The 12197-nt window shown below is 45.2% G+C and overlaps 1 protein-coding gene across 1 annotated transcript in view; it reads right to left on the bottom strand.

The window, feature by feature from the left end:
- Positions 1 to 12197, bottom strand: part of LOC122393361 (protein piccolo-like) — a 134675-nt gene that overhangs the window by 65481 nt on the left and 56997 nt on the right. The window contains exons 2-3 of the mRNA XM_043389303.1: positions 7947 to 8051; positions 6436 to 6525 (exon numbers count right to left, since the gene is read on the bottom strand). Coding sequence (XP_043245238.1) covers positions 6436 to 6525; positions 7947 to 8051 — 195 coding nt within the window. The remainder of the gene's footprint in view (positions 1 to 6435; positions 6526 to 7946; positions 8052 to 12197) is intronic.

The raw sequence follows: 12197 nt of genomic DNA, 5'->3' as shown, positions 1-12197 counted from the left end.
TCTATAGAGCCTTTTTTCCTTCGACAATAAGACTCTGGAATACTCTCCCAGACACATTGCGTAACACCTCATCCCGCTCCGCTTTTGCTCGTCAAGTCTGGCAGCGATTTGGGGCACCAGAGCCACCCACTTTCTTTTCTTTCGGCAACAAAACGCGTAACACACTACACACACGATTGAGAGTGGGCATGACGACTCTCAAGGCACACCTGTTCAATATACAACACCCCAACACACCCAGCCCAGTATGTGCTTGCGGTTATCACGATGAGAACACAACTCACTTCATACTCTGGTGCCCACTTTACCATACACAAAGAGTAAAACTTATAAATGCAGTTCGAATCATCACTCCCAATTTTGACAATTTCTCAGCGAAATTAAAACTTGATACCCTTCTCTTTGCAAAAGACTTAAACAAGCATCAAGGCACACAAATCACCCATCACCTTCAGACATTTATTGTAGAGACAAATCGGTTTACCAATACAACATAACTGTTTAGTTAGTGCATTTAAGTACCATTGATATTAATGCAACACACTGCTTACATAACACTACACTACATTACAAAACACAAAACATGACACTATGACGCAAGCTGGCCCGATTGGAGTCGTCCGTCGCCTGGGGCCGGGTACTGTCTGCTTTTTTGGCTCGGCGGGTTTCGGGCGGGGTCGACGCTTTCTGATACTTTGGTTTGGTCATGTGTTCTTTGTTTAACTTAATTGGAGAGGCGCCTTTGATTTAAGCTTTTTGCTTTTGCGCCAATCCTCTATTGTTTTGTTCGTTGTTCTTGTTTACATATGGAAAAAATACAATGAACTGAACTGAACTGAACTGAACAATGACTTCGAGTTCCACGGCCGCTAAATTCGGCGGCACACGGACTTAACCCTATTAGTGGCAGGCTCCTGGCTACCCCCTATTAGTGGCAGGGGGGGGGCTGTTTACGACCCCCCCCCCCCTTGATATCTCGAGATCTAACGGGCCGATTTTCAAAATTCAAACGGCATTCGATTTCGCTCAACGTGATCTACATTTCTAAAAAATAAAAATTAAAAAAATGTCAATAGGGGGTAGAGGGGGGTAAAAACGGGCAAATTGCAGATACATTTTAGACTGTTTATCACGGCCAGGTTTCTGAACCAATCTTAACCCTCGCCCGCACATGGGGGGGGGGTTGCCACCCCCCCCCCAGGCAGTCTTTTTGCTCTGCACTCCACATTTTTAGAGCTAGAAGGCTGATTTTTCGTATAGCTGCTCGTCTATCCTTTCTTGATGTCCACTGAAAATTTCAAGTTTCTGTGATTTTTGGTTTTGGAGATATGACCTTGTTTTTCAGGTCATGTCATGACCCAAATGGCCAATTCTCAACATCTTGCGTTTGCCATGGGCCTTGTGAGCTTTTGACACCCTGATTTCGGCCTATTTTGCCAGTCTTACCTCCCACCTATCATGGAACATGTTGTTCGACGATGTACAGGGGTCAAGGTCAGGGTCAAGGTCAACCTAGGTCATCTAAGATAATTGCGTTTTAGGCAAGCTGAATTTACTTTTTGTGAAGTTTTTTGACTGCATTTTTGGTAAAAGCTTCTCAGATCATGATTTCATGTGATATGGACCCAAAAACAATCGGTGCACACATCAGTATACACACAGACACACACAGACATACAAACACATATAATTGACCTTGACCTAACTTGACCTGAAATGACCTCAGCAGCAAAATTCTGGTCGGATAGTGTGACAAAGAGGTTCTAGCTGGCTTGGCACCAGAAAACAGCATCGTCTTCGGTATTTGATAAGCAGCGCACTTGATATCCAACGGTGACCCAAAACAGCAACATTTTTTAGTTTGACCTGACCTGGAAGGTCAATGACTGACCTGAGAAGGTAAAACTGGGTATCATTGGATTCGTCTCTTCCCAAAGAATCTTTTTGGTCTTTACTGCTAAGCTCTATCTCCAACAGGAACGAAATGGCGCGGGGGGGTGGCAACCCCCCCCCCCATGTGCGTTCTAGGATGGGAAAATGGCATGTGCGGGCGAAGGTTAACGCAACTTTTGCCGATCGATAGAGAGTGAACCAGAAATTCACATGGATCCTAAAAATATGCATTTTCAAACATCATAGGCGGATACAGATCATTGGGATTGGGGGTACACAAAAAGTATAGTAAATAAGGTTTTTGTTGGTACTGTTTCTAAAAATGGTGGCAATGGTCTTGTTATGTTACAATTTTCTTATGAGAGAACGATTACAATTGTATTGGTCATGCATATAGGCGGTGTCAGGGCACCTATGTTGGGAGGTAAAACATAACCCCCCTTTTTGGACGCCTGGATCCGCCTATTATAGCAAAAACGTGTCAAAAGAGGATGCACAATAACTTTGTATATGTTATCACATGATACCTTTCATTTACTGTTCGTAAAACTGGTGCATACAGTTATAATACATCAGCATCGTGATCTTCGCCCAAATGACTCGCTTCACGAATAGGACCCCCCAATTCCCAGTGCTCTGGAGCCGCCCCTGGTAAAGTTATGAACTTGAAATTTTCAGGGAATGTGCCCAATTTAGTTTTAGGAAAAGTCAGAAAATTTCAGCATCGTAGCTTCAGCGGTTTCGGAGATATTCCCGAAAAACCTGAGGGGTGGATAAAAACAACCCCCCCTGCCACTAATAGGGTTAATAGTTATTGCTAAGTGCCAAAGCGTACATTTCAAATTTTTTTAATCAAAACAAGTTTTTAACACAAAAATAAAACCCTACTTTAGACAGAGAAGCGGCAGTGCACTAACGACATTATTATTTGGTCCGCATGCTAATTGTGGATGTAGCAATCGTCTCAGTAAGCAAACAGCAAAGGGGCTGGGCCTCCCAACTAAAAAGAAAACTCACAAAAACTCAGGAATTGTTTGTTTTCAAAAAGCCATCTTTTACTGGGACCATCTTTTCGTGTTCTTCTTTTTATGAGGACCGAGAAACTTAGTCACGAACACTCCTTTAGATTCGAGGCCTCATCAGCCCATTTCAGTTTCTTAGACGATGCTAAGTTGCTATTGATGTGGCAAACGCTGCACTGAGTGATGGTGCAACACTGAAGTTTAATTCCCGCGTTTTAGGAGAGGTGCACCTGCCTAATACACGTGATAAACTCCCTTCAACTCCACATACGGTGCAGGTGAAACACTTAATGAACAAATGGAAATAATGATGCAGTGCAAATGCTAAATTGAATTATTGAAGAGCCATTTAGAGCCAACAATGTGTGCGGTTGTTCACCATTGTAATAAAAAAGAAATAATAATTACGCATGTGTCAATGTTTAATACAAAACTGCAGGTAGATTGAAAGCTTGGTGCATTCGTGTGTACCTATCATTGTGGGTTTGGCTTTGGGTTTGTCGGTGCTACTTATAATTTGTGAAATTGGCTGCATTTAGCCCAAGTTGTCTAATCAAACTAAGAATCGACCAAATGAAGCCGAGACTTATAAATAAAGGCCGCGGTGGGACGCACGTGAGTTCCCGGTGCACGTGCGGCGGTGGAGGGGTTTCGCACGTGCCCACATGCCACGTGACACGTGGTGGTGGTGAACGATGCGTCACAAGGCTTCATCCGCGACGGAAACTTATCGGAGAGGAAGGACATAATAGACAAGGAAACGAGACGCCCAGTCAGGGTGACCCCTCTCCCCCCCCCCTCCTCCAGGTCACTCATAATGTTTCCGTCATAATATAACGCCACCACCACTTCCCGGCAATCAGCTGATTGCTGCCGGCAGTCAGCTGATTGGTGCCGGAAGTGTCGCTCAGCTGACTGAAGTCTGAGAGGTGTTTTATGAATTATGAATTGACACGGAACTGCCGACGACTCGGTGCAGTGAGGCTCGGGTCTGCCGAGGGATAACTGAGACGCACTCTAACCAGAGCTGTGCCATGATTTTGATATGAGATCCATGATCCATCGTGTTTTATTTGATACTTTAATATTTGTAAGCGCGGTTCTCGACAACCTCAAGATCAAGGTGCATGTTTAATATTTCCTACAGGGGCGCGGGAACTACTTTCCGACTGGGGGGGCACACACCATAATAGAGATTAAAGGGACCCTCCCACCTTCAAAAAAGTTTATGAATTGGCATGAAAGTGATGTCGCTCGGTTCAGAAAGAGCGAAAACGAATATCTACCAAATTTCACCGAAAAATATTCACCGGTTTTCAAGATATTAGACTTTTACTTTTGTTTAATTTTTTGGGATCTCCGCTGTTTCTAGCGACTTTATTTTAGAAGTGCGGCGTTTGCGGCAGATGTTGCGCGCAAATAGCATATACCACCGCGTGCTACAAAACGTTTTAGTCAAACATTTAAAAATCGTTAGATATCTGCGCTGACGTCACACATTCAGAGGGGTATTCCTAAGCATTAGCCCCTCTGAATCAAAATGCTGCAATTTTGAAATTCAATATTTCTGATTTAAGGCATTTCTCGATGTTGTAAGTGCCGAAACCGGTAATTGTGAGCCAGGGACCCCATTTTGGCTATCTCAACTCAAATCTAATGTTAAGATGGGAGGGTCCCTTTAACCTAGGGTACCCCCAAATCTAGTTTTCTCACCGGTTTTAGGCCACTTATTTTTCACCCCTCGGCCTTTTTAACAAAAAAAGAAAACATTTGCAAACAAAGTGTGGTATTCCGTCTCAAAGCTGTGGGGGCACCGCCCCCACGGCCCCAGAGTTGGGGGGGGCAAGCTGCCCCCACTGCCCCCCCCCCCCGGCTCCCGCGCCTATGATTTCCTATGTTAAATATTTCAATGCATGTGGTGGCGTCTGCTTGACTATAGACGTTTATCCGGGAACTATTAGATAGAAACGTAAGACGGAAGACGGAAGTTAAGCAATGCACCGCATGATATAAATGGGAAAGGCAATGGGAACGTGTTGTTTTTATATTAAAATTGGTTACACATGTGTTTCGGGAATAATCCCTTGGTCACACCATATAAAAATAACTACCTATATCGAAATACAATCGAGGTCGAACGGGGTCGAATGGGGACGTTCACAGACACTCACAGATTAGCAATTCTATACATGACTGAAAACGTTACACTGCTTTTCGCCCGGAACCCCTACTTCCTGAAATCATTTTTCAAAATTAATTGAGCAGTGTGCTTGCTGAGTTTTACTTTACCCGAATTCCCATTGAAATTACTAATCGTAGAAATAAACGCTGCTTCCACCGCCTGTCGGTTACGCTTATTTAATCCCACGCATAGGTTTGACATCGCCGACCAGTTTGGCAAATGCCCCGCGTCATCCACATGCTGCACTATGGCGTTAGATTCTTGGTGATTCCGCAAATCTCTTTTGTGTTCCTCTACCCGTTTAGCTGCACCCCTGTATGTTTCCCCTATGTAGCTTTTTTCACAAACGCCACATGGAATTTTATAAACCACACTGTTTTGGTTGCTTGCTTTCTTCTTGCGCCGTAAAATATCCTTAATTGTTGAACCCGATGGAGATGTAATGTTTAAGGCTCCCCTGGTAAAGCTTGTGATCACTTCAGATTGTTCTGACAGAGGTACTGATATATATTCCTTTCTTTTCGTGGCATTTGAATTGGAGGATCTTGAGCGGATCTTTATAGCTTTCTTTTCTAGCTGAAGGAGAAGACCCAAAGGGTAGCTGAGTTTGGTAAAAGTTGTCCTAATGTACTCTAGCTCGTTCTGTAAATATTCCTTTGAACAGATAAAATCCCAAAACGACTCCAGTCTTCGTTCTTTGACTGTGCGACGAATAAAAATGGATAAAGTCATTCTTGTTGGTCGGTTTCCGGTATACGGAAAACATCAGTCTTGATTCTCGGTTCCAAATCAGTGTGTCTAGGAAAGGGAGCTTGCCATCTTGTTCCTGTTCGCAGGTGAACTGTATTTTCGGGTGCACGTCGTTGAGCTTTCGAAGAACACTGTCTAAATCTTGTTGCTTGTAACCAATTTTAATATAAAAACAACACGTTCCCATTGCCTTTCCCATTTATATCAATACGTCTATGTAATAATAATAAAAATGCACCGCATCTTACTTATCATAGGATGTCATCCCTAAATGCTGTACGTGATTCAAGACGAAGAGCTGTAAGATAATCTCATTAGAAGGCATTTCATTGGGTAAAACCCACATCTATGTACATTACGATTCTGACACTGCAAGTTGAGAGTTGTCTCAGCGACACAGGAATTTTTTCACAAAGAATGTGGTCAACTTGCAAATAAATGTAAAATGTATAGTACTGTGGACAGAATGCTGAGGTATATGATTTATCACACGCATAATGCATATTTTGGCTAAGTTCGGGTCGCACACGGCACATACTTCAACAAGCAAAACTAAGCACGATTGAACCGATGGATAATTGCACTGACCTGCTAGCCGGCCGCCGGGGGTGACCGGTGACCTTTCTACGGTCACTGATGACGTCATACGCGGCGACATGTGACCCGAAAAGGTCAGACCTGTCGGGAAATAGAAAACAGGGAATCAGCGAGTTTGATGGGTTCAATGACATAGAACAGCAGTCGACGAGTTTACATCGGTCAGTTACATGACAAATAGCTAGGTAAGTAAAAAATGCGAAAATGCTGGAAATGAGATTGGAATTACAGGATAAATGAAATGAATGTTAGCGTCAATGGTTGTGGTTTACAGACTCAGATAAAGAAGCTATAGAACAGCTATACTTCTGTCTATCATTTCCTAGAAATAGTTCCGGGAGCGCAGAAACATCTCCACTTGCCAGTGAGGGTTTGTTGTAATGTCGCTGAATCCTTTTCCCGCCCCTTGTCTCGGTAAGCAAATTCCAAAAGGTAAGCAGAAATTAGAGTCGACACTTAAGCGTCACCACATACCCACAGGCTCAGCCGGCTGCTGGCATCGTTTATCAAATGCTTCCGCTGACCGTATCGGGCGTACATAGGTCAGGCTGCAATGTGTCAGCTCAGACCGCGATATTGTGACTCAGAACTGCAGCCATTCAGCACATTCTAAAGTCGGGCTGTATTTTAAGTCTCTCTGGAGAAGAACTGCGATGATTTAAAGTCATCTAGACAAAAACAGCGACATTTCAGCACCTTTCAAGCAGTGGAAGAGACATTTAAACAAAGTTCCAAGTGAGGACGCAAAATTGCAAATATCTTTGAAGTAGGGCTGCAATAGTTCAGGATTCTTCTCCCGCCCCTCAATGTCATTAGCTGTTGATCATCTGACGTTCCTAACACCAGTGTGGTGAGGTTTAATAGATCCCAAACGGTCTTCTTATTGGGTCTCGAGCCTAGCTAACACAGACTCAATGTTCCTCAATATCAATGTTTCAAGAGTCACTGCAGTTTGAAAATGCAGCCCATGACGCCGCTTGACTTATCTGAACCAAGCCTAACAGCATTGTTTGCAGTGATCTTGTACACTGATAGGGGAGTCCCAAAAGTACTCGAGGCTTTTCTGAGGAGCTCTATAATCCTAACCCAATAAGTACACCCGACTAATGGGAGTACTAAGTTCAAAGTGCGCTGTGCTTCAATCATTTGGTTTACCTATGGGTCGAACAGCAGAGGTTTACGTACCGCGCAACAAATACCGTCCCATTCATTGTTGCTTACGTTCTGTGCAGATGCCCATTTATAAGTGTGGCTAACCTTTCATAATGGTCTACCTGTGGGCCTGTGGACGCATCAGAGATAGTAGCAGGGATACATCAATGGTGATGGGTGCATTACGAAGTATGTAGAACACACTGATATATAAATCACGTACCGTATGTACGTATTTCATTAAGACCTAGCAAAAGGCCGCAGTTGGGGCAGTAAATTACGCCCCGTATGTATAGTGTAAAACGTGGTTAAACGTAAAAGGTTGACTTCCAAATGCGTAAATTACGTACCATGCAGCAGCGGGGTCCAGCCGTGGGCCGGTGGCGGCGGTCGACAGGGCGAGGCGGCCCCCTGAAGGGGCACCGCCGCCGCCGCCGGCACGCTTATGGAGAGCTCTGAAACCGAGAAATACGCACCGTCAGGGACACATCCAGGCCTGTTAGACGATATTTAAATTCATGTTGCGCCGATTTTCATAATTCATATTATGAAGTCTCCTTTGTCAACATCAAAGCTTACAGTCCAAAGCAAGCCAATATGTGGTTTCTCGTGCGGAAGATAGGTATGGACGGCATCGTGTTCAAAGAAGATCTGAAGTAGTGGCAAACTACAAACACAAGTTCACATCGACTTCCTATCGTTTACAAACTAAGCCAGTCAGTTGCTGCACGTGACTTCCACAAAACGTTTGCAAACAGTTGTAAGCTGGTCACGTGATCAAAGTTCTGTTCTCGTAGAAGCACGTGAGCTTCAGCTTCTTAGCAAAGTGACGCAACTTCGATGCCAAGGACCCAGTAAATTACTTAGACGATCTACGACTGTCTTCCGTATGCTTGTTCTGAATGACGAACCGCAGTGGAACAGGCCCTTCGATGCGATCTCCGTAATGCCTAATGCCTATTTTGGTTCGGATTGGAAGATTGGGGGACTTTGCTCTGAGCTTGGGTCAGTTTCGTGGCATACTCAGAAGTCAGAGGACTTGGAAGAACTGGTGAAATTATCGCGATTCATTCTCTTCAATTCGTACTGATGTTTTCTTCTCTTTTGGAAACTTATACCTCCACATGAGACTTCCCGTCACGTTCTTCCCTATCTCACGTGACCCCATACCTCGTGTTAGATATCGTATCACGTGACTGATGTGGTGGTGGCGGAAACTCATCGATCTCTCAGAGCTAATACCATGCTAATACACACCAAAGGGGAGTAACCCCAGTGTGTGCCGTGCTGTACAGACTGCAGAGGCAGGGGTTGGGGACTTCTTGCGTGCCACCGACGTCGGTAGCGGAAGACCACATCTGTGATCGGCGCGAGGAAAACTGAACGGAAAAAAGGAAAACGGAGCGCAGGTGTCTTTGAGGGCCGAGCGGAATAATAAAGTGGAAGAAAGGGCGACTTCGAAATGGCGCAAACAGGCTCTGATAGGCAGTGGCGCGGGAACCGGGGGGGCTAGGGGGGGCTGAGCCCCCCCAGCTTTTCGGCTGGGGGGGCTCGTAATGTATTTGAGCCCCCCCCCCCCCCCCCCCAGCTGGAGGAATCGAAATCGGAAATCTACCAACATAATTTCATAGATTCATACATAGGCGTGGGAACCGGGGGAGGGGGCAGTGGGGGAAGCTTGCCCCCACAACTCTGCGGCCGTGGGGGCGGTGCCCCACAACGTTTCATGAGGCCAGGAACCGTCGGGCAGCTTGTCCTCCCCAAATTAGGGGTTGTGGGTCACAAAGGAAGAAAGCATGTAAGTGAAAAATCCACCTATTTCACTGGCTCGGCAACTCATTTGGCAGATAAAAACCTTTACTCCAGGTTGCCAAAACGGTAGTTTCTTCACTCAGCTGAGACGGAATACCTCACTTTTTGAAAATATTTTCGTTTTTTTTTTGTTGAAAAGGCCAAAGTCTGAAAAATAAGTGGCCTAAAACCGGTGAGAAAACTAGATTTGGGGGTACCCTAGGTTGATTTCTATTATGGTTCAGCCCCCCCAGTCTGGAAGAAGTTCCCGCGCCCGGCGCCACTGCTGATAGGACCACTCCGGGGCACGTTGGATGAGGGCGATGTAAATCAAGACTGGCAATGCAATAAATACGACGCACCGAGAACCCTTTTAGATTCACAATAGATTTCTTCATGGGCGTAGGAACCTCAAGAAAAGTGTGCGTGTGTGTGTGTGGTGGGGGGCAGTGAAATTTCAATGTCACTTTGTGGGAGCCCCATTACCCCTTGGCCCCCCGGCTCCCTGTTCCTGCCCCTATGGATTTTTTTTTTTGACGAGCTTAATAATTTGGCCACGAGCTGGTCGCTCCTATATATGCGAAAATTTTGTAGGTTTTTATATAATACGTTTAATGATATGAAATGATTTGAATGCCACTCATTCAGATGCGTCGCAAAACAGGGTCGTTTAAAGACACCATCATCATTTATAAGTCATTAGCAGCCAAAATATAATTAAACACGGCAACCATTCCGAGTGCTGATAAATTAGGACACAGATTACCGGGACAAATATGAGCCTTACATTAAAACCACCAGTCCCATTGGCCGTTTATCATGCAGCCTGAGCTGTGTCCCAACATCAAGCGCGCTTAACCTTGGCTCCTTAGCTTATTTCATACAAAGTTCCAGTTTTTAAACATTGCAGAATTATCCTTTCTGGGATTCAAATAACAACAAAAAAGACGATAACTTGGGAATAACGGCACAAACAATTCACAAATCACGGTCACGTCAGTGCATTATATTGTTTCATTTAGTCTTTAAGCTGAAGGCCGGTATGATACCTAGCTAGGCGTAGCATTTCTTTAAAGGTTAATGGTAAATCCATTCGTTATCATAAGCCTTGTCAAATCTCGCCCAAAACCCTTCCCCGGTAAATCTGCAGCGCCAGTCTGCAGAGACCGCCCTGTCCTCTGACGGCCGGTTTGCGAAATAGTAGTATCTAAACTCGCCGGGAGATGTCCCTGCTATCGGTACCGGCAGCGCTCCCCTATCACGTCCGCGGCAAAGCGCTCAGCCGGAAGTCCCGAAATCGCCGACTTACAACGTTTAAACAAAAGACATCGGACAAATAAAGAATCATAAGATTCAGGATTCTTCTATTGTGATAAGCTGATCGACTTAAAAAGAGAAAAGTAGAGCTAATGTTAAATGTCATGACAAATCAAAATCGGGGAGCGAGACAAATGCCTATGCCCTATTCACCTACACCAAGGAGTGATGCCTTATTTATCGTTACACATATTAAATATTGTCGTCATCCAACTACATCTGAACTTCTGAAGTGATTTTATCCTCCTTATCCATCATACGGCCAGCCCGTCATCATCCTTAACCCCGCTGAACTGTTCCTAAATCCCGTTTGAATTTGTGAGTAGATCACTCAACATAGCCCTTCCCGGGTGACTGTTTGAACGTCTTGGTGACCTATCCCCCGGGACACTTCCGGTCCAGTGAGACGAACTTAGCTACTGCGACGCACCAGCCGTGTAACTAAATGGCTGGTGTAACTAAACATGTAACTACTATGCGTTTCAGACCCTGTGGAACAGTCCTTTTCGGCTATTTCTCGTTGCATATGCGTTTGATTTTAACCAAACTTTGGCATTGGTAGTTTGAAATCCCTACCTAATTTTTATCAATATGATCTATTAACGAAAAATGAAAAATAAGGGCACTTGTCATTGACTGATAATGTTAAGGTCGTCAGAGCCCTGCTTAGAGGCTGACACAGGCTGGGCGCTGTCTCCCCTCTGATTGGTCGAGACGCACTAGCACACTGCGGCTTGGCTCCGCCCACTTGCGGTCCAGCCTCGGGTCATGTCGGCGGCAGTCGCAGTCCGACCGGCCGGCGTGCGGGCCGCGCGCGCAGCGCAGCGGAGTGGAGCACTACTATGGACGTCAAACCCCTTGAGACCCCACTTTTTTGCGATAATTTTCAAATGCGTCAACTCTCGTTGACAATATTCTGGCAATGTGTGTTTCAGAATCTGCCGAAACTTTTATTACTAAGGTATTTTGACGCCAAACGATTATGAAAGGTACTTCTCATTCACTCGTAATGCTAAGGTCAATTCAGGCCCGGGCAGAGGCTTGCGCTCGGCCGCACTCGAGCCCCGCCACCAGCGCCATCTGCTCTTAATGTCATCTACCAGCGCCCGCTACCGCTACCAGCTACCGCCCACCATCAAGCCTGAACGGAGCGAGAGTCGCGAGTGACCGGTCGCCGGGCAAGGAGCGCCGGAGGGGTAGGGCGGAGCTTAGCGCTGACGTCATTACGTTGCTCCACCCCATGAGCGCGTAGCCTCTACCCAAACAGCAGATTCGTTCCGTAAAATTTAACATTACGAGTGAATGAGAAGTACCTTTCATAATCCTTTGGCGTCAAAATACCTTAGTAATAAAAGTTTCGGCAGGTTCTGAAACACACATTGCCAGAATATTGTCAACGAGAGTTGACGCATTTAAAAATTATCGCAAAAAAGTGGGGTCTCAAGGGGTTTGACGTCCATAGTAGTTTGCATGTCATGAACTTTTAATAAGTT

The sequence above is a fragment of the Amphibalanus amphitrite genome, unplaced genomic scaffold (assembly GCF_019059575.1).
Source record: "Amphibalanus amphitrite isolate SeventyFive unplaced genomic scaffold, NRLGWU_Aamphi_draft 000532F_arrow, whole genome shotgun sequence".
Classification (NCBI taxonomy): domain Eukaryota; kingdom Metazoa; phylum Arthropoda; class Thecostraca; order Balanomorpha; family Balanidae; genus Amphibalanus; species Amphibalanus amphitrite.
This window is presented reverse-complemented; position numbering and strand designations above follow the sequence as displayed.